The sequence below is a fragment of the Lissotriton helveticus genome, chromosome 3_1, assembly GCF_964261635.1.
Source record: "Lissotriton helveticus chromosome 3_1, aLisHel1.1, whole genome shotgun sequence".
In the NCBI taxonomy this organism is placed as follows: domain Eukaryota; kingdom Metazoa; phylum Chordata; class Amphibia; order Caudata; family Salamandridae; genus Lissotriton; species Lissotriton helveticus.
This window is the reverse complement of record NC_136061.1, coordinates 403,940,728-403,963,878: the sequence shown is the minus strand read 5'-3', so window position 1 is coordinate 403,963,878 and position 23,151 is coordinate 403,940,728. Positions and strand designations below refer to the sequence as shown.

At 45.4% G+C, this 23,151-nt stretch overlaps 1 protein-coding gene across 2 annotated transcripts in view; it reads right to left on the bottom strand.

Annotated features, from left to right (window-relative positions):
• Positions 1 to 23,151, bottom strand: part of LOC144822536 (aldehyde oxidase-like) — a 578,143-nt gene that overhangs the window by 508,628 nt on the left and 46,364 nt on the right. For both annotated transcript variants that reach the window (XM_078680182.1, XM_078680181.1), the window contains exon 2: positions 565 to 622. In XM_078680182.1, the coding sequence (XP_078536308.1) occupies positions 565 to 622 (58 nt within the window). The remainder of the gene's footprint in view (positions 1 to 564; positions 623 to 23,151) is intronic.

The window sequence follows — 23,151 nt, the reverse complement described above, 5'->3', positions numbered from 1 at the left end:
GAGATCCATGTGAGAGTGTCCTAAATGCCAGTGTCACATCATTGAAAATGTGAGGGGGCTCCTGTGAAGTTCATATAAGGGGCCCTCCATGCTCCGGACTCACTCAGGAGCGCTGCCACTCGTGCACAGTGCCAGAGGGGTTCCTTGGAGCTCAGGACCCCAGCACTGTGGGGGCCATTGTTACACCACTGTGCCACATAACTACCATCTGTCACCTGGTCAGATTAGGGCACTATACTCACTAGATAGATAGACAGTCGGGAAACAAACATTACAACGCATGCGTACAAAGCATGCCATTACCCCGCATGTCGTTACAACGCGAATGGCTTGTTGCAGGGGGTAGAAGGTGTTGGATTTCACTCCAACACCTTCCCTACTGTTGCACACACTGGAGTTGAAATAGTAAATTATACTATTCCAACTTCCAGCGAACCCCGGACAGCAAGTCGTGGTAAAGATTTGCGTTGTAACGGCATGGGGGAATTTGGCATGTGTTGTAATGTCATACAACCCAGACAGACAGACAGATAGATAGACAGATAATCTAAACTCAAAGGATACGCCTCTTCCTGAGGTAGGACAGTAGCATTGTTTCTGGATCCGCATTCTTCTCTGTGATCTGAATTGCAAAGAGAAAAGTGTGAATTATATCAGAGGTCTTCAAATTGTAGGGCGCGCCTCCCTCTGGGGGTCTATGGCTGTGTTCCCACAGGGACGCAAATGTTTTTGTAACTATTTGTAAATAACAACGGCCTGGTAGCGCAACTTTCTTTATTTAGTGTTTCTAGGCTGTATTCGTCGAAATCAAGCAGTTGAAGTGCAGAAAAATTAATGGTGATTATTGGCTCCCTGGTGGAGGGGTCAAAGACATTGCTAAGTGGCTAAAACGAACAAAATGTTCTGTAAATATTTGTGTTTACCTTTAGTGATCTACATATAAAATAATCCACATACTGTAAATGAAAAATAAAGTAATCATTGGGAACATTTCTTTTATGTGTGAAACCTCTATTGGTTAATGTGATCACTGCAGATGCCTAATTGTATAACCACACTAGCAGCCCGTCCCGACGTTGTCCGGGTATGAATTGCTACCGGCCAGTAGTATATTGTTTTGTAGGATTTCGTTTTGATAGCATTTCTTATCTGTGACAGGCCTGTGAAACGCTCCGATTCACAGTGCACTGCTGATGCACTTAAGAGTGCGCGTTCAGTAGTGTGTGAACTCGAGTTTCCCTACTTTATTTTTCCTTGCAATATTATATAGCGCGAACTCGACAACATGGCATGAGCACAATTTACATTACAGAAGAACACATTCATTTGTGGTAGGCACGGGGAGACAAAGCGATTTGCCTGGAATCACAGGATGTTGAGCTGATGCCGAGATTCAAACGTAGCTCCCCAGCTCTAAAGTTCGCAATTCTAGAACTTGTGGTGGGAGGTGTGTCTAAAAGTGTATGTCGGTGCTGGCCATCAATGAGAGAGACCTGTGCATTTTTCAAACCGGTGGTGAAAAAATATGAGTATGTTGCTGGAGATGTGGGCCGCCGTGCCACCAATGTACTTACCGGGGGAGGGTAAACACCCATTATTCTGCAACTTTCTTTCCGCATACCATCACTCCGCATACTTTCATTACGAAAGTACCATGACTCCGCAATGCCATTATAATGCATGGTATTACATTTTATATGCTTTTACCATGCATACATTTACAAAGAAATTCGTTGTAAATGCATGAATTGTAAAATCATGTTTTTTTTAAATGTTTGGATAAGGTAAGTATGGGTATAGGGGTATATGTTTTGGGGTACTGAGGTATACGTTTTGGGGTGTTTGCGTATTTTAAGGGTTCAGATATAGTTTTGGGTTATGGGGTACAGGGGTAGTTTTAGGGTTAAGGGATAGGTATGGATTTTGGGGTACAGGGGTAGTTTTAGGGTTCAGGTTTTGGGGTATAGGGGTATTTTTAGGGTTCAGGGATAGGTTTGGGTTTTGGGGTACAGGGGTATTTTAAGGGTTCAGGGCTAGGTTTGGGTTTTGGGGTACAGGGGTATTTTTAGGGTTCAGGGGTAGGTTTGGGTTTTGAGCTACAGTGGTATTTATAGGGTTCAGGGCTAGGTTTGGGTTTTGGGGTACAGGGGTATTTTTAGGGTTATGGGATAGGTTTGGGTTTTGGGGTACAGGGTATATTTATAGGGTTACGATGGGTTCGTGTTTAAGGGTATTGGGGTATTTTAAGGAGTAAGGGTGGGTTATGATTATGGGGTGCAGGGGTATTTAAAGGGAGCAGGGTGGACACCAGGAGCTGGAATGTACAGAACCTGGGAAGAAAAAATAATGAAATATTGGGCACAACGCTCGCTTTTTTTTCTCCGTAATCCCGCGCTCCACACACGCCCGCGCCCACGCCCCCACCACACGCCCACAGCACACGATATGAGACATGGCATGAAGGGTGGAACGTACCACACGCCCCCAGCATTTGTCACGCCCCCAGCACACACCCACAGCACAACGCAGACACGCCCACAAGGGACTACTTTGCTGGCACGGTTCTTTTACCTTTTAGATGTATATGGTGGGCGTCTGCATAGTCTATGTCCTTCTGCTACAAGTGCCCTTTCCAACGCTGTGTTGGGTGTTGTGATTGGTGCTGTGGCTCCTGAGATTACCCGCCTCAAAGGTTTGGGCTCTCTCTTTATTATATTAGTATAGATAATTGCATCCTGGTTGGCGCAGTGCGTAATAGTGGCTTGAGCATTTTTAACACTATGAAGTGCTGGACTGTAACACAAAGCACTATAAATATGCAAGTCATTATTTAAAAATGTTACTGCACACAGTATCAGCATGGCCACTGGAATTATGTAGCATGGTAGGACTAAATTATGGAGCATGGCTGACTAAATTATTCATTAATAAAAGGCTAAATATGAGGCTTAGGGCCACATGTAGGTAATCCTATTTTACCAATTGTAAAATACCGAATTTTACCGATTCGGTATTTTAGATTCGGTAAATGGGATGTAGCAAATAATTCGGTAAAACTTACCGATACGGTAAAAATCGGAATCTCCGATTCGGTATTTACCGAATTTGATGTCCTACATCTCAATTGGCCAATACCGGTCGGTAACGGCCGAAATTCGTTATTTTCGGCCGTTGCCGACCGGTATTTGGCTACCTACATCTGGCCCTTAATGTGGCTCTATTTGGATTGGTATTACTTCATTATTTTGTCAGTTTTACACATGCTAACACTGTCTGGGAAAATATTATTCCTCATGAGTACCAGTTTATCGCCCAGATACAGCAATAAGCAACAGAAAGGTGACTTTGTATCCTTTTGAGCTAGAAACACATTTTCTTGTTAAAATCTGCTGATTATACAGCAGATGGTGGATTATGCTGCAAATCCATAATTATGTAGAAGACTCTGCAGCCGCAAAATTGCATATTTCCTGCTGTCCCAAGTATAAAGTAGGCTACTCAAAATGATTTTGTTTTTAAGATAAAACAAGTGCTTTCAGAGAATACCTTTTAGTAATAGGTAATGCACTGTACCTTGTGCAAACATTTTTATAAGCCCATGAAGAGGATGGTTTTCAAAACTTAACACCCCTAGATCACCTCTCAAAAAGAACACATCTTTGTCACCATAAAGCTTCTAGTAACTCCATAAATAAAAGCCCGTACTCGGTTGCAAGCAGCCTTTACATTTGGTGATTAACCAATTGCACACATTTATCTTTCTTTCAGATAGCAAGTACCATGGTGAGAAAGCCTGTTTTGAGGAACAAAAAAAACATCATACCTCTTCCTATCAATTGCTTAACTATTGGTGGTACATCCTAGATAAGACACAACATCATTGTCCCACAATAAAATATTTTTTTCATGTTTTATTTATCAAAAAGACTCTTTTTAATATATATATATATATATAAATATATATATATACTAGCAGCCCGTCCCGGCGTTGTCCGGGTATGAATTGCTACCGGCCAGTAGTAAATTGTTTTGTAGGATTTCGTTTTGATAGCATTTCTTATCTGTGACAGGCCTGTGAAACGCTCCGATTCACAGTGCATTGCTGATGCACATAAGAGTGCGCGTTCAGTAGTGTGTGAACTCGAGTTTCCCTACTTTATTTTTCCTTGCAATATTATATAGCGCGAACTCGACAACATGGCATGAGCACAATTTACATTACAGAAGAACACATTCATTTGTGGTAGGCACGGGGAGACAAAGCGATTTGCCTGGAATCACAGGATGTTGAGCTGATGCCGAGATTCGAACGTAGCTCCCCAGCTCTAAAGTTCGCAATTCTAGAACTTGTGGTGGGAGGTGTGTCTAAAAGTGTATGTCGGTGCTGGCCATCAATGAGAGAGACCTGTGCATTTTTCAAACCGGTGGTGAAAAAATATGAGTATGTTGCTGGAGATGTGGGCCGCCGTGCCACCAATGTACTTACCGGGGGAGGGTAAACACCCATTATTCTGCAACTTTCTTTCCGCATACCATCACTCCGCATACTTTCATTACGAAAGTACCATGACTCCGCAATGCCATTATAACGCATGGCATTACATTTTATATGCTTTTACCATGCATACATTTACAAAGAAATTCGCTGTAAATGCATGAATGGTAAAAGCATGTTTTTTTTAATGTTTGCATAAGGTAAGTATGGGTATAGGGGTATATGTTTTGGGGTACTGAGGTATATGTTTTGGGGTGTTTGCGTATTTTAAGGGTTCAGATATAGTTTTGGGTTATGGGGTACAGGGGTAGTTTTAGGGTTAAAGGATAGGTATGGGTTTTGGGGTACAGGGGTATTTTTAGGGTGCAGGGCTAGGTTTTGGGGTATATGGGTATTTTTAGGGTTCGGGGGTAGGTTTGGGTTTTGGGGTACATGGGTATTTTTAGGGTTCAGGGCTAGGTTTGGGTTTTGGGGTACAGGGGTATTTTAGGGTTCAGGGGGGTAATTTCAGGAACCACAGCACCAATCACAACAACGTTGGAAAGGGCAGTTGCAGTAGAAGGACATAGACTATGCAGACGCCCACCATATACATTTAAAAGGTAAAAGAACCGTGCCAGCAAAGTAGTCCCTTGTGGGCGTGTCTGCATTGTGCTGTGGGCGTGTGCTGGTGGCGTGACAAACGCTGGGGGCGTGTGGTACGTTCCGCCCTTCATGCCATGTCTCATATCGTGTGCTGTGGGCGTGTGCTGGGGGCGTGGGTGTGGGCGTGTGCGGGGCGCGGGATTACGGAAAAAAAAAGCGAGCGTTGTGCCTAATATTTCATTGCTTTTTCTTCCCATGTTCTGTACATTCCAGCTCCCGGTGTCCACCCTGCTCCCTTTAAATACCCCTGCACCCCATAATCATAACCCACCCGTACTCCTTAAAATACCCCAATACCCTTAAACACTAACCCATTTTAACCCTATAAATATACCCTGTACCCCAAGACCCAAGCCATGTTGTCGAGTTCGCGCTATATAATATTGCAAGGAAAAATAAAGTAGGGAAACTCGAGTTCACACACTACTGAACGCGCACTCTTAAGTGCATCAGCAGTGCACTGTGAATCGGAGCGTTTCACAAGCCTGTCACAGATAAGAAATGCTATCAAAACGAAATCCTACAAAACAATATACTACTGGCCGGTAGCAATTCATACCCGGACAATGTCGGGACGGGCTGCTAGTATATATATATATATATATATATATATATATATATATATATATATGAGTCTTTTTGATAAATAAAACATGAAAAGAATATTTGTTTGTGGGACAATGATGTTGTGTCTTATCTAGGATGTACCACCAATAGTTAAGCAATTGATAGGGAGAGGTTTGATGTTTTTGTTCCTTGTTCCTTGTTTGTTCCCTGTCCTCCTCTCCCTTTATTCAGATATCCAGGGACCCTCTCTTGTGTTTCTAGAGAAACCCTGAGATTTTCTTTTTTAAATGACTATCAATGGCATCAGTTCGGCAGGTGCAGTGACACTGGGTTAATGCTATGAGGGACCAATGCACCCAAATTCTGTGTTACTAGCAAGAAGATGGGTGGGAACCAGGGCCTGGCTAGGATCGCAAACCAGCCCTGGAAATTACGTTTGATCGGCCGCGGGAGAATGGGGGGGTGGGTTGGATCCTGGTGGGAACACTGCTTCTGCACTCTTGTTACAAGGTGCCGATTTTACAGCACTGCAAAACCAGCCCTCTGTAACAAAACCAGCCCCACCGGTCCAAAACAGGCCCTCACCCTTCCGGCCCACCGGCGAAATGCCTGGTGCCCGCTATGGCCAATCCGGCACTGGTAGGAACCCTATTTTGCTGTTACCATTAAGGCCCGAGTGACCCTTGCTGTTCAGGGAAGAGGTCCAAAGCAACAAGGAGCGAGATGTGCATTTTTCCCCTGTTTTTTACACAAAGAGGTAGACAGCCTGCTTTGGGACTCAGGACTAGAAGTGATAGCCAGTGGAATAGGTAGAGGAGGAAGTATCATTTGTGCAGCAGATGCAGTGTAACAAGGGCCTAGGGGTGTGAGACACCTTCTAAACCCCAATTAGTAGGATTTTAATATCCTTCCTTGCTTAAGTTATGACCCAACGCACCACTGCTGTTCCAATGTTGTTTTGGGCCTTTGACCAGTGGCCCAAGAAAGGGAAAAATTGACGCTGGGGAAACATCTGAGTTTAGGTCTTAGAGAGATGGCAGAGCAGAGAATGTGGCAAGATGGAGGCCAATATCTTCAACATGGTGCAGAGGAGACTGCCCTCTTCGTCAGGCAGTTACTCTAATTACTGAAGCAGGTGCAATGGCACTGGGCCAACAGTGTGACAAGCCCATTACATAACAATTATAACTGACTTCATTTATAAAAGACAATTGGGGGCTCATTTTCCTTGTTAGCATTTGGGCAGTGCTTAATTTGTGCCGGTGGTTTCCGGTGCTCAGCACTGGCACTTAATCGTCAGCACTGGCTCTAGTGACAGTCCACCACATGCTGGCAATGTCTTTTTTTTTATTTTGATAGGAGCACAACAGCCCTGTTTATTAAGTCTATACACTGAAAATGAATAATACTAGCCTCTCATGACATTATTTTAGCTTTGTGTGGCCAGAAATAGTCTGAATTGTCACACTTGTAGGAGTGCAATGGTTAAGTGTTATGCTGGCAGCGCTGACGGGGTATGGGTGTTGCATGCTGCAGTGGCCTTCCGAGAAATGCCCTGACACTTCATTTTTTACCAATTAAGCACTGCATTAGGGTATATGTAGTATTTCAGCCTCCATGTACTCAAGCACAGCAAAATTATCTTCATTGAGTCTTTGATTATCAGCATGCAGATCTCGCTGTGTGAAGTTGGGCATGGCATCTTGGGGGGTATTAATCCTTAATATCCACTCCAGAATATGGTTCTACCGGAATATAACAGGCAAAATATCGAGTACCAAAATACATACAAGGTAAGTGTGTCTATAAATGTAATGTACATTTGTTTTGTATAGTGCACAATTACCAGAAGGTGTTTTAGGGCTAGCAGTTGAACATCCGACAAACAGTCAAGAGACAGCAGATCACTAAGCTTGACGAAGTTATTCAGCAAAAAGCCAGGTTTTTAGCTGCTTATTAAAATGCAACTGGTTGGATTGGGCTCCAAATGTGTCCAGCAAATTGTGAGCTTCCTTACTTCTATCACACATCAAAGTATCCTGAACAAAGCCTGCTTGGTCCAGAGGAACCAGGGAAGGAAGGATTGCTCCTAACCTGGCCACCAGAACTATTCTGCAAATCTTACATCTATATTTAAGAGACCAACTGGCTTGTGTGACTCCTGGTGTCTTTGGTCATTGTCCAATTTTGCCATCACTGAGACCGTTGCCTCCAACAAGGAGGTGTCACCAATACAGCTGTCATAGGTAATTCATTAATAATGTTATAACATATGCCAAAGAGCAACTGAATCATTGTTCTGAAGAAACCGACTGAAAAGAAGACAGGACCTGGGACTACTGCATCTTCCATGCTATGTACGACCAACATGCTTCCTTTTTAATGGGCAGTTTTTGCCCCATATGCACTTGCTCCTCAAACAGCTGCAGTTGAATGGAGGCGAATAAATCTCTATTCCCCTTTGATCAGACTCCTCTCTTTTGTACAGCCACTGACACAACAGTCTAAACTACTCCAGCTTTTTCTTGTTCCCCCCACATGATGGGTGTCTCCAATTTCCATTATTCAGCCCTTGCCCTCTCTGCTTTGAGGCTAATTATTACTCTTCTTTATTTCCCCTCTTCGTAGTACCCTTGCTTAAGTCTAACCAACGTGGTACCCCTCTCCATTTCCATTGATTTCATTTGCGTTCTAATCACAGTCGTTTTATGCATACTGTTAAGCTTAGTTCCTGCCTACTTCGGTTTTCCCCAAGTTTCACCTGAACTATCCCTTATCATTTACTTACTGATGACCCTGTATCATTATTCTCTATGCACCTGACATATGTTGTTTATTACCTTGTATAGCAATGAGCAATGAGTCCTACAAGGCAGGGAGCATCATTTGGTATCCAGCGGCCTCCTTTTTTGCTGCCCCACACTTTATTCCAATCTAAGATACATTCAAATGAGCCAGCCAATTATAGACCAATCGTGTAGTCTTGTTTTTAAATCTGGCTAAGGGCAACTTTAACTGTCTTCTAGAGCTCATGTCTTCAACACTAAAAACATAAACAGAGAAGGGCTTTGAGTTAGGCCCTTCAGCCATTGGTTTGCTCTGATCAACCACTTCAACAACTGCTGGAAGGATTCACATTTTGGATTAGGCAAGAGGAGGTGTGTCAGCATGCTTGCTTCCCACTCTACACAGATGATAAACCAAAGCATCCAAGCACAGTAATAAAGGAATCTACCAAAGCATCCAAGCACAGTAATAAAGGACTATCTGTGCTCCTAAAAGCTCTTCTACACTCCTATTGGCTTTGCACCATGTGTCTCATAAATGTGATTTTAGCTTCAAAACGTAAAGTAACATTGTCACTTACTTAAGGGATTTTGCAGCTAAAAAGAACTTTACATCTAAATATTATATGTGCTTTTAAGCATTTTATGCACTCATGCTGATGTTCCACCACTGATGATTTTGCAACTCATCCTGCTGTTATTCGAATGCAATGTCATACTGATGCACACCTTTTACACTTAACACTTTACACCTTTTACATATCTTACTGAAGCATTTTTTTTTGGGTGTTTCTTCAATTAAATGTCAACCTAACTGTGAATTTGGATCCTCTATGAGCCTTTTCAACTAAAAGTGCCTACCTATTCCTGTTGATGTTGCATTAAGGATGATTTTACACCTAAATACAGATTGCTCCTTCCGAGCTCAGAAGCCCTCACCTTATTCTGACAAATCACTTTGCCTTCCTGAGATGTGTTTATTTCGACTTTCCACCGCCAGTCCGTTTTTTTAAGGTCTTCTAACTTTTAGTGGCAGAGGCGCAGAAAGGGGGGGGAATGGGGGGATGGGTCGGGATGACCCGGGTGTCATCACTGAGTGGGGTGTCAAAATGGTAAAAGTATGTTTTTTAAACACATATTTTTGCCAATTTGTCAAGCAGGGGGTGACAAGTGTCTTAACTGGGGGGGGTGACAAAATGGCAAAAATATGTTTTTTAAACACATATTTTTACCATTTTGTCAATTTGGGGGTGACAAGAAATGTTCCGCACCGGCTACCACCTGACCTTGCTACGCCACTGTTTAATGGAATATATATACACCACTAAAATCTAGAGGACCTTATAAAAATGAAATGGCGGTGGAAAGTCTAAATAAACACTTCTCAGGGTGGCAAAGTGATTTGGCACAATAAACCGAGATGAGGGCTTCTGTTCTTGTTCTACAGACATACACATACATGGCATTAAATTAAAGTTTGTTGTATATACATACAGCCTCTCCTGCGGGGCAGTCTCTGCTCCGTTTTTGTTGGGTGTCAAGTTTCATTAAGGGAATGTTATAAATATGCTTAGATTTATAGCAATCCATTTGGGAGCAGCATTTGTGCTGAATAAAGGTTCCTTAAGTGCCGAAAACCCACACACAAAAAGCTCCGGTCAGTTTTATTTGAACAACATGCAGTTGTTAACTTTGTGTCGCAATTTATATTCTTCAGATTACATTATGATGTTACAACCTGTATGCAGTGTTAAGTATGAATGCTGACAATCTGTGAGGTGGTACATCTCGTGCAGGTATGTAACATACTACGCCAGTACGTGATTCCAACTTTATTTTATAATTTTATTCTCAGGTGCAAAGTGAGACCTATACACAGTAAAAGGTTGAACTCTCAAAGAGAAATAAAAGAGACACAATTGTAGATGAACTTGTAAATGTGGGGTCAGTCAGAGCAGGAAAAAGACAAAGGAAAATGTGATTGGGAAGTGTAACAATCTGAGGGGAAACAGATGTGAGAAGTCAAAGGAAAAATGAGTTGAGAGGAGAGGCAGAGCGTAGGACTATATAGAAAGAGAGAGAGAGGAGAAAGTGAAATTGGAAAAAGGGAAGAGCGTGTTTATGAACGGAGATAGAGGGAAAGAATAAAAGTTAGTAAGGGCGTGGAGAGAGAGACACAGAGAAATGAGAGACCTGGGAAGAGGAGAAGAAAACGTGATTGACAGACATAAGTTAAAAAGATAGCTGCAGGAAAAGGGAAGTAAAACATTCACTGAGAGACAAGATACAGAGACATCGAAGGAAAAGACATAATTTGCAATTTGTTGTTCACTAGTTTGAATATCAACAAGGTCAACTCAGACTTCCTTCTTTTAAACGTTGGTTAATTCATACAGTAATTACCTAGAAACAGCAGAAACTCAGATTAAAGCATTATGAAAAAACAAGTTATGGATGCCCTTAGGTGAAGGAGGATTAGTAAAGAATTCCGGAGTCTAAAGGAAAGTGAAATAATTATCCAGGGATAGAGAGTGACAGCGTAAATATGAGACCTCAAAATTGAGAAACCTTGTAGAACCTTTCCACGTGAGACATATACATATATATTTATATTCAGAGAAAAAAATCAAAGGTTACAGGGACATTATCATTAGGCTCAGATTTCACAGGTACAAAACCATTTAAATTTAGCAGTTTTAGTTACCTGAGCTAACTATAACTTATGCCCCGCAATGCACTGCTTATGACCCGACATATTACTTCACTCATGACATGACAGTGACATCACCCACTCACATACCCACACAGCAACTCAAATACCCATTCACAGGCCTATACAAGAACTCACAATCCTTCACTCATAAAGTCACACACAAACCCACTCACTCTCTCATAAACCACTCACTCATACAGATACTTATACAACCAGTCACTCACTCACTCACACACTCACCCACCCAGCCACTCAGACACTCACTTATTTAACAATACAGCCACTCACACTCTCACTCACTCACCCATAAAGGTTCTCAACACAGACACTCACTTACTCATACAAGCACTCACGTACCCACACAACCAGGTACATACCCATTCACACATTCATACAAGGACTCCAACATCTGCTCACTCACCCACACAACCATTCACACAGACACACACTCTCCAATACAGCCACTCACACATCACTAACTTAACCAAACTCAAACAGCCACTCACTCACCAACAAAGACTTACGCACCCAGTCACTCACTCATACAGCCATTTAGACACCCACTAAACCACTTAGTCACTCACACAACCACTGACCCACTCATACAGTCACTCATACAGCCATTCACTCGCCAATACAGCCACTGACACACCTATTCCCTCAGCACTACAGCAACTCATACAGTTACTCACTCATCAACACAGCTACCTGCACTCCCTCTTATACACTTAAACAGCCACTCACACACAGATATACACAGTCACTTAGTCACTCACATAATACATGTTAGAAGTAGTATCACTCATTAGTAGTACACTTTGGGGCCGATTCCGATTTTGGAAAAACCGCTCCGAATAGCCGTTCGGAGCGTTTTTCCCATACGAATCGTACCCTGCAACGTCCCCCGTACGTACGACGAAGTACGATTCGTACCAGGAGCCGTACTCCGTACGAGTCGTACAGAGATCGTACGACTCTAATCTCCGTACGATTCTCCCTCGGAACCCGCTGTACGCGACATCTGTATGATTCGCGGCTGGTTTTTACGACCCAGCAAGTACGATACATGTCGGGTACGCACCGTACGACCCTTTTTCTACGGGAGCTGAAAACAGCCGTAAAAGCAGAGTTCGTGCCAAAACAGGTACGCAACGCCCCCCCCAGGTACGGTGCGTACCCCCCATGATCGCAGGGGTACGCACCATACCCCTGTGATCATGGGGTGTATGAGCCGTACCCCATGTACGATGGGTGTACGAGCCGTACCCCATGTACGAAGGGTGTACGAGCCGTACCCCATGTACAATGGGTACAGCCATCGTACATGGGGTACGGCTCGTACACCCATCGTACATGGGGTACGGCTCGTACACCCATTGTACATGGGGTACGGCTCATACACCATATGATCGCAGGGGTACGGTACGTACCCCTGCGATCATGGGGGGTACGGACCGTACGGTGTGTATGTGTTTGTGTGCTATTCCGTACGACTCGCCCTTACCTGAAGTGGACCGTACGACTCGCGTCCTCATACCCCGGTCAGGATCGTACTCGTCGGGTCGTACGGCATGTGTACGAGTCGTACGGCATGTGTACGAGTCGTACGGTACACGGTTTCAGCCTTGCAATACATACGGTTCACGACGATTCAGACGGATTCACGGAATACGGATCGTACTACGTGACTCGGACGGACGGGTACGATTCGTACGGAGAGGGCTCCGGATACAAATTGTACGGACGTTTTTTTTCCCGAATCGGAATCGACCCCCAAGTATACTAATTAAACTTTTGTAGTAGCTTATGATGTATGTATAACAATCATAAACTCTTACAAAATAAATTTTACTTACTGGATGATGTCATCAGGGATGTAGTTTGAGATGTCATCTGTGATGTCACTGATCATGTCATGAGTGATGAATATGTGAGGTCATAAGTAGTGCATTGTGGGGTCATAAGTTATAGTTAGCTCAGATAGCTACAACTGCTGAATTTCTATAGTTTTTTATGAGTGTACTTTGAGCCTAACTATAACGTCCCTCTAGCCTTTGATTTTTCACTTAATTTCTAAGGTTTCTTTAATTCTATTTCCTAACTATAACACCCCTGTAACCTTTTTTTAATGAATAGATAGATAGATAGATAGATAGATAGATAGATAGATAGATAGATAGATAGATAGATAGATAGATAGATAGATAGATAGATAGATAGATAGATAGAAGGAATGGGGTTAGAGCTTTGGAAAATGTATGATTGCCACAGAAGAAAGAAATAATGACAAAAGCTGAAAAAGAGCCCCAAAGAGAAAGTATGATAGGGAATCCAAGAAACCAAGAGAAGCGCTAAAATAGAGCCACATAAAGAGTGAAGGAGACAAACAAGGAGAATGAAGGAGAATGGGCAAATAAGCCATGGAGAGACGGCATATGAATTTTGCATTTTATAAGGAGCACTGACGCACAAGCTAGTGTCGAGCATCATCAACACATGTTTTGCACAGAGAATTAAAAATACAGCGATGCTAGATTGTGTTGAGTAGAAAAGTGCCCTTGGGAGAGAGAAAGCTATAGTGGTACTGTTAGATAACCTAGGAGAGAGTGAAAGAAACCCCTTGAGATAGCTGGATAGAGATGGGAAGAGGAAAGCCTCTATGGCACAGATATATCAATAGTACATGGCTCCAGAGAGGCAGAAAGGATGAAAAAATCAACTCCAAAGAAAGGAGTAAAATCAGGGTGCCGACTTTGGCCGATTTTGTTACAGGGGGCCGATATTGCAAACCCCCTGTAACAAAAACAGCGGCCCAAAACTGGCCCCCAACCTGGCGGACCACCGGGTAAACTCCCGGTGCCCACTACGACCAACACCGGCCCTGAGTAAAATAGTACCTGAGCTAACTATAACGTATGCCCCATAATGCACTGCTTATGACCTGACATATTACTTCAATCATGACATGACAGTGACATCACCCACTCACATACCCACACAGCAACTCAAATACCCATTCACAGACCTATACAAGTACTAAAAAAGATAAAGAAAGAAAGAGACTTATAAAGATAGGGTGTAGAAGAGCCCACATTGGAAAATTAAATATTAGGAAACATTGAGGCAGAGAAAAACAGTCTTTCCTTTGCATGATTTGGTTGTCAATGTTTAGTTCATGTTTGATGTGCAGATTGAGAGCATGGGGACCCGACTTGCTCGGTTTCATTGTAAATTTCTCACGCTGCTAAAAAGGGCCAACTGCTCTCACTGGTCAGAATGGCCAGTGCCTTATCCCCCAACAGTGCTACATCCTCAGACTGCTCAATAAGTTCTAGTTTCATTCATTATAGAACACGGACCACATCTGTATAAAGTATATTCAAAACAACTAAAATGTTACTCTGTGTTAAACCTCTTACACCAATCCAAAAGCTCTTAATACATTGAGTATTTGACATTAAAGCCTCACATTTATCATCACAATAAACAATGAATATACTTTTCTTCAATGTTGTTGCAGTTAGAATGTCTTTGTTCATAAAATATAGGGCATTTGGAGGCATATTCTAATTCTGCTTTGAATAATGTGGTCTTGATTTTTTCCTAAAATGTTTTAAGGCAGTTCATTTTCCTTGTAAACAGGGCTTATTACTGAGCTAAGCCACTTTGAATTTTACTTGTGCTGATAAAATTTTATTTTAACAATATTAAAATCTAAATATTTTGCAGAGACCATTATCATTTGTTATCCTGTTACTACTAGTGAACACAACTCAAACTGCGAGTATGTGTCAGTCGCTCACACACCCTAGAAGAGAATGTTCCACATCGTAGAAGGGTGTGTTTTATTGAGTGGTGAGCTCGGTCTTTATTGATTTCGGGTAATTTGAGGAAGGACCTAGGATTGTTTTATACAAGAGAGCATGTTGGGAAAAGATCTACAGCTTGGCTTTTTGACTGATGGCCAAGTAGTTAGGAGTTGAGGAAAAAAATGTGTCTTGAATAGCAGTCTCAATTGTTGGTAGGTTGGGTGTTGGCAGGTAATGTTCCAGTTGGCTGCACATGCAGCACTGCAAGCTGGGGGAATTAAAAATAGAGCACAGACACAGGAAGCACAGACAGAGGCAGTTTGCACAGAGGAACAGTACAATGTGGCCTCTTCACAAAGGAAAATTATAAATATAATTAAATGACTTACCTCTTCTCACAGTTCATAGTCTCCTTTGGCCACTGAGTGTGGCAGCAGGAGCTTGGGTGTGAGACACAAAATTATACCTAACAGCTTCCCCTCACAATATAAAGGAAAGCCACATATACTACTGCTTCTGGTGAAGCGGAATGTAGTATATTCGGCCGCAAACATTCCTGACACACGTTGGCGAAGCATCACCTGGATCACGTGATATATATATATATATTAATGTTAAAATAAATTACTTTATTTCAACAATATTTTCTATGGGATTTTATTTTACATTCCTGTCTCCATTATTTTCTATGGGAGGGTGTTACAGTACCTGTGTGTGGCCATGTTTGGTGCTAGACTTATTCCAAGGCTGGTCTGGAGTACATTAACAACAGTTTTCTGGCCATTTGGGCTACAGTAACTTTAGAAGTGCAGTTTTTGGGGGGGCGTGGCCAACAGCTTGGCGAGCTAAGACGTGTTCCCTCGAAGCTCCGGACGAGCTGCACTGAATCCGACTTCAAACTGATGCCCCACAGCCCCGTCCCTTGCTCATTGCACCATCAGGATTCAAGCAAGCCGGGCCGAAGACGGCTGTAATGCCAGAAACCGGTCCCCGGAAGCTTGTTTCCTTCCCAGTGTAAGAATTGGCTTTTGTAGTTTGGTTTGCCCTGTTCCCATCATGCACTGGGACAGGAACAGACTAATTTGCATACAGCCAGGTTCTGAAACTGGGATGGTGCAATGAGCTAAAAAACGGTGTTGGATCTAGCCCTGATCTTTTGACTGGGTGAGAGTATTCTGCTTAATTCAGAGACTCTGTCCCTCACCACCCCTTGTTGTAAATATTTTTGTCCACCCTAAGCGTGGAAGGGTATACTCAGACATGAGTCCCTTGCTCATTGCACCATCAGGATTCAAGCAAGCCGGGCCGAAGACGGCTGTAATGCCAGAAACCGGTCCCCGGAAGCTTGTTTCCTTCCCAGTGTAAGAATTGGCTTTTGTAGTTTGGTTTGCCCTGTTCCCATCATGCACTGGGACAGGAACAGACTAATTTGCATACAGCCAGGTTCTGAAACTGGGATGGTGCAATGAGCTAAAAAACGGTGTTGGATCTAGCCCTGATCTTTTGACTGGGTGAGAGTATTCTGCTTAATTCAGAGACTCTGTCCCTCACCACCCCTTGTTGTAAATATTTTTGTCCACCCTAAGCGTGGAAGGGTATACTCAGACATGAGTCCCTTGCTCATTGCACCATCAGGATTCAAGCAAGCCGGGCCGAAGACGGCTGTAATGCCAGAAACCGGTCCCCGGAAGCTTGTTTCCTTCCCAGTGTAAGAATTGGCTTTTGTAGTTTGGTTTGCCCTGTTCCCATCATGCACTGGGACAGGAACAGACTAATTTGCATACAGCCAGGTTCTGAAACTGGGATGGTGCAATGAGCTAAAAAACGGTGTTGGATCTAGCCCTGATCTTTTGACTGGGTGAGAGTATTCTGCTTAATTCAGAGACTCTGTCCCTCACCACCCCTTGTTGTAAATATTTTTGTCCACCCTAAGCGTGGAAGGGTATACTCAGACATGAGTCCCTTGCTCATTGCACCATCAGGATTCAAGCAAGCCGGGCCGAAGACGGCTGTAATGCCAGAAACCGGTCCCCGGAAGCTTGTTTCCTTCCCAGTGTAAGAATTGGCTTTTGTAGTTTGGTTTGCCCTGTTCCCATCATGCACTGGGACAGGAACAGACTAATTTGCATACAGCCAGGTTCTGAAACTGGGATGGTGCAATGAGCTAAAAAACGGTGTTGGATCTAGCCCTGATCTTTTGACTGGGTGAGAGTATTCTGCTTAATTCAGAGACTCTGTCCCTCACCACCCCTTGTTGTAAATATTTTTGTCCACCCTAAGCGTGGAAGGGTATACTCAGACATGAGTCCCTTGCTCATTGCACCATCAGGATTCAAGCAAGCCGGGCCGAAGACGGCTGTAATGCCAGAAACCGGTCCCCGGAAGCTTGTTTCCTTCCCAGTGTAAGAATTGGCTTTTGTAGTTTGGTTTGCCCTGTTCCCATCATGCACTGGGACAGGAACAGACTAATTTGCATACAGCCAGGTTCTGAAACTGGGATGGTGCAATGAGCTAAAAAACGGTGTTGGATCTAGCCCTGATCTTTTGACTGGGTGAGAGTATTCTGCTTAATTCAGAGACTCTGTCCCTCACCACCCCTTGTTGTAAATATTTTTGTCCACCCTAAGCGTGGAAGGGTATACTCAGACATGAGTCCCTTGCTCATTGCACCATCAGGATTCAAGCAAGCCGGGCCGAAGACGGCTGTAATGCCAGAAACCGGTCCCCGGAAGCTTGTTTCCTTCCCAGTGTAAGAATTGGCTTTTGTAGTTTGGTTTGCCCTGTTCCCATCATGCACTGGGACAGGAACAGACTAATTTGCATACAGCCAGGTTCTGAAACTGGGATGGTGCAATGAGCTAAAAAACGGTGTTGGATCTAGCCCTGATCTTTTGACTGGGTGAGAGTATTCTGCTTAATTCAGAGACTCTGTCCCTCACCACCCCTTGTTGTAAATATTTTTGTCCACCCTAAGCGTGGAAGGGTATACTCAGACATGAGTCCCTTGCTCATTGCACCATCAGGATTCAAGCAAGCCGGGCCGAAGACGGCTGTAATGCCAGAAACCGGTCCCCGGAAGCTTGTTTCCTTCCCAGTGTAAGAATTGGCTTTTGTAGTTTGGTTTGCCCTGTTCCCATCATGCACTGGGACAGGAACAGACTAATTTGCATACAGCCAGGTTCTGAAACTGGGATGGTGCAATGAGCTAAAAAACGGTGTTGGATCTAGCCCTGATCTTTTGACTGGGTGAGAGTATTCTGCTTAATTCAGAGACTCTGTCCCTCACCACCCCTTGTTGTAAATATTTTTGTCCACCCTAAGCGTGGAAGGGTATACTCAGACATGAGTCCCTTGCTCATTGCACCATCAGGATTCAAGCAAGCCGGGCCGAAGACGGCTGTAATGCCAGAAACCGGTCCCCGGAAGCTTGTTTCCTTCCCAGTGTAAGAATTGGCTTTTGTAGTTTGGTTTGCCCTGTTCCCATCATGCACTGGGACAGGAACAGACTAATTTGCATACAGCCAGGTTCTGAAACTGGGATGGTGCAATGAGCTAAAAAACGGTGTTGGATCTAGCCCTGATCTTTTGACTGGGTGAGAGTATTCTGCTTAATTCAGAGACTCTGTCCCTCACCACCCCTTGTTGTAAATATTTTTGTCCACCCTAAGCGTGGAAGGGTATACTCAGACATGAGTCCCTTGCTCATTGCACCATCAGGATTCAAGCAAGCCGGGCCGAAGACGGCTGTAATGCCAGAAACTGGTCCCCGGAAGCTTGTTTCCTTCCCAGTGTAAGAATTGGCTTTTGTAGTTTGGTTTGCCCTGTTCCCATCATGCACTGGGACAGGAACAGACTAATTTGCATACAGCCAGGTTCTGAAACTGGGATGGTGCAATGAGCTAAAAAACGGTGTTGGATCTAGCCCTGATCTTTTGACTGGGTGAGAGTATTCTGCTTAATTCAGAGACTCTGTCCCTCACCACCCCTTGTTGTAAATATTTTTGTCCACCCTAAGCGTGGAAGGGTATACTCAGACATGAGTCCCTTGCTCATTGCACCATCAGGATTCAAGCAAGCCGGGCCGAAGACGGCTGTAATGCCAGAAACCGGTCCCCGGAAGCTTGTTTCCTTCCCAGTGTAAGAATTGGCTTTTGTAGTTTGGTTTGCCCTGTTCCCATCATGCACTGGGACAGGAACAGACTAATTTGCATACAGCCAGGTTCTGAAACTGGGATGGTGCAATGAGCTAAAAAACGGTGTTGGATCTAGCCCTGATCTTTTGACTGGGTGAGAGTATTCTGCTTAATTCAGAGACTCTGTCCCTCACCACCCCTTGTTGTAAATATTTTTGTCCACCCTAAGCGTGGAAGGGTATACTCAGACATGAGTCCCTTGCTCATTGCACCATCAGGATTCAAGCAAGCCGGGCCGAAGACGGCTGTAATGCCAGAAACCGGTCCCCGGAAGCTTGTTTCCTTCCCAGTGTAAGAATTGGCTTTTGTAGTTTGGTTTGCCCTGTTCCCATCATGCACTGGGACAGGAACAGACTAATTTGCATACAGCCAGGTTCTGAAACTGGGATGGTGCAATGAGCTAAAAAACGGTGTTGGATCTAGCCCTGATCTTTTGACTGGGTGAGAGTATTCTGCTTAATTCAGAGACTCTGTCCCTCACCACCCCTTGTTGTAAATATTTTTGTCCACCCTAAGCGTGGAAGGGTATACTCAGACATGAGTCCCTTGCTCATTGCACCATCAGGATTCAAGCAAGCCGGGCCGAAGACGGCTGTAATGCCAGAAACCGGTCCCCGGAAGCTTGTTTCCTTCCCAGTGTAAGAATTGGCTTTTGTAGTTTGGTTTGCCCTGTTCCCATCATGCACTGGGACAGGAACAGACTAATTTGCATACAGCCAGGTTCTGAAACTGGGATGGTGCAATGAGCTAAAAAACGGTGTTGGATCTAGCCCTGATCTTTTGACTGGGTGAGAGTATTCTGCTTAATTCAGAGACTCTGTCCCTCACCACCCCTTGTTGTAAATATTTTTGTCCACCCTAAGCGTGGAAGGGTATACTCAGACATGAGTCCCTTGCTCATTGCACCATCAGGATTCAAGCAAGCCGGGCCGAAGACGGCTGTAATGCCAGAAACCGGTCCCCGGAAGCTTGTTTCCTTCCCAGTGTAAGAATTGGCTTCTGTAGTTTGGTTTGCCCTGTTCCCATCATGCACTGGGACAGGAACAGACTAATTTGCATACAGCCAGGTTCTGAAACTGGGATGGTGCAATGAGCTAAGAAACGGTGTTGGATCTAGCCCTGATCTTTTGACTGGGTGAGAGTATTCTGCTTAATTCAGAGACTCTGTCCCTCACCACCCCTTGTTGTAAATATTTTTGTCCACCCTAAGCGTGGAAGGGTATACTCAGACATGAGTCCCTTGCTCATTGCACCATCAGGATTCAAGCAAGCCGGGCCGAAGACGGCTGTAATGCCAGAAACCGGTCCCCGGAAGCTTGTTTCCTTCCCAGTGTAAGAATTGGCTTTTGTAGTTTGGTTTGCCCTGTTCCCATCATGCACTGGGACAGGAACAGACTAATTTGCATACAGCCAGGTTCTGAAACTGGGATGGTGCAATGAGCTAAAAAACGGTGTTGGATCTAGCCCTGATCTTTTGACTGGGTGAGAGTATTCTGCTTAATTCAGAGACTCTGTCCCTCACCACCCCTTGTTGTAAATATTTTTGTCCACCCTAAGCGTGGAAGGGTATACTCAGACATGAGTCCCTTGCTCATTGCACCATCAGGATTCAAGCAAGCCGGGCCGAAGACGGCTGTAATGCCAGAAACCGGTCCCCGGAAGCTTGTTTCCTTCCCAGTGTAAGAATTGGCTTTTGTAGTTTGGTTTGCCCTGTTCCCATCATGCACTGGGACAGGAACAGACTAATTTGCATACAGCCAGGTTCTGAAACTGGGATGGTGCAATGAGCTAAAAAACAGTGTTGGATCTAGCCCTGATCTTTTGACTGGGTGAGAGTATTCTGCTTAATTCAGAGACTCTGTCCCTCACCACCCCTTGTTGTAAATATTTTTGTCCACCCTAAGCGTGGAAGGGTATACTCAGACATGAGTCCCTTGCTCATTGCACCATCAGGATTCAAGCAAGCTGGGCCGAAGACGGCTGTAATGCCAGAAACCGGTCCCCGGAAGCTTGTTTCCTTCCCAGTGTAAGAATTGGCTTTTGTAGTTTGGTTTGCCCTGTTCCCATCATGCACTGGGACAGGAACAGACTAATTTGCATACAGCCAGGTTCTGAAACTGGGATGGTGCAATGAGCTAAAAAACGGTGTTGGATCTAGCCCTGATCTTTTGACTGGGTGAGAGTATTCTGCTTAATTCAGAGACTCTGTCCCTCACCACCCCTTGTTGTAAATACCACAGCCCCGTTTCGGCATTAAAAGAAACATAATGCCACTGTACCTCCTTGTGGGCTGCAACCATCCTGCTGAATGGCAGAAACCAGTCGAAAACGGCGGACCAGAGACAGAAACGAACCCGGCCACGAGAACAAATATGGCGGCGGCGCGCTGATCGGACAGGATCTGACCGGAGGAAGGAGAGCTGCTCGGGCCTCTACACCGGCGAGGGGACAGCCGCTGAGTGCCTGAAGCCGCCCGCAAGTCCTTCCCGGCAGTGTGGAAGCGGCCCGTGCCTCTAAGCGTGACGCTCCTGGGACCAGAGGCACTCCGCAACGGGCTCCGACCGGGACCCCTGGACCCCCTCCTGGTGGGCGGCGTGGACGTCGGAGTAGACCCGGCCGCACCGCGGAAGTAGGACTAGCAAAGAAAGAACTCGCTGGGAAGAGAGGACCTCACCCGCGACGCTCGGCGCAGCACTCCCCAGACACTGAGGTATCACTGGAAGCCGGGAGGCGGGAGGAGTGTGAGAGCCTACACGTCACGGGCGCCTGACCTGCAAACGCTCGCTCGGTGCCTGGGAGGCCTCACAGGGGGACCCAGAGGAGCCTGCGGATCTTGGCGACTTGCGCTGGCCTGTTGCCCGGCCTCTGCGCTGCTGTGTTGGCTTCCCCCCCCCACTCCCCCTTCGGAAGTCGGAGCAGGAGCCTGGAGGTGAGGGGGAGTGACTGCCCGAAGCTGCGGAGCAGGGTGTGAGGGCCTGGGCCTCGCTGTGGCCTGAGGCCTGGGACTCGAGTCTGAATGTGGGCCGCTCTCTGAGGGCCGAAGGTGAAGGCCTGGACTGCGAGAACTCGGAGACGGCGGCACCTGAGAAGCGCTCTACCGGCGCAGGCTCTTAAGCCACATCCACCATTTTCTACTGCAGGACCGGTAAGGAGAGGCTGGATGGGGTGGAGAAGAGGCACGTTCTAGCAGGAAACTACACATCCGCACGGCGCTCCATCTGAGTGTTCCGAGGTGAGGATATACGCCGTACTGATCAGACTCTGCGGAAGACGCCGGGGCCGGGCGGACTGCGAGACGAACCTTGGAATACGAGCTGGGACCGGGCCGCAGGGCGAGGCGCAGAGCGAGACTAAGGACACGAGATACAAGACTGCAGACTTACAGCGCAGGAAGCGGGAGGTGTCAGTTCCACGCGGGAGTCGCTGCTTGGCATCGCCAGCCATGGGGAAGAAAGATATGCTCACCAAAACTGCCAAGCAGGGCCCCATGGATAACTTCGCTACACCACGGCCGACCACTGAGGCCGCACCCACGACAACCGGCATGCGCTCGGACACTGACTTGTTGATGGCTGCCATCCAAGCGTCCAGGACCGACATTCAGGAATCCCGAGCAGCATTAGAGGTTAAAATTGGCAAAGTTGGGTCGGAGGTGACGCTTCTGAGGCAAGATTTCCGGAAGTTGACGGACAGGGTGACTACGGCGGAGGCACGAATAGGCGAGGCGGATGACTCGATCTCCACGCTGAGGAAGGATATGGCGGAGCTCCAGGCCTCACATCGTCAGCTGCTGTGGAAGGTTGACGATGCAGAAAACAGGGCGCGACTCAGCAACCTGCGCTTTGTTGGCTTTAGAGAGGGAATTGAAGGGACGGACATGGTGGCCTTTCTCCACTCTTGGTTGACGACAACCTTCCCGGCGGCGCAGTTCTCGACCTGCTTC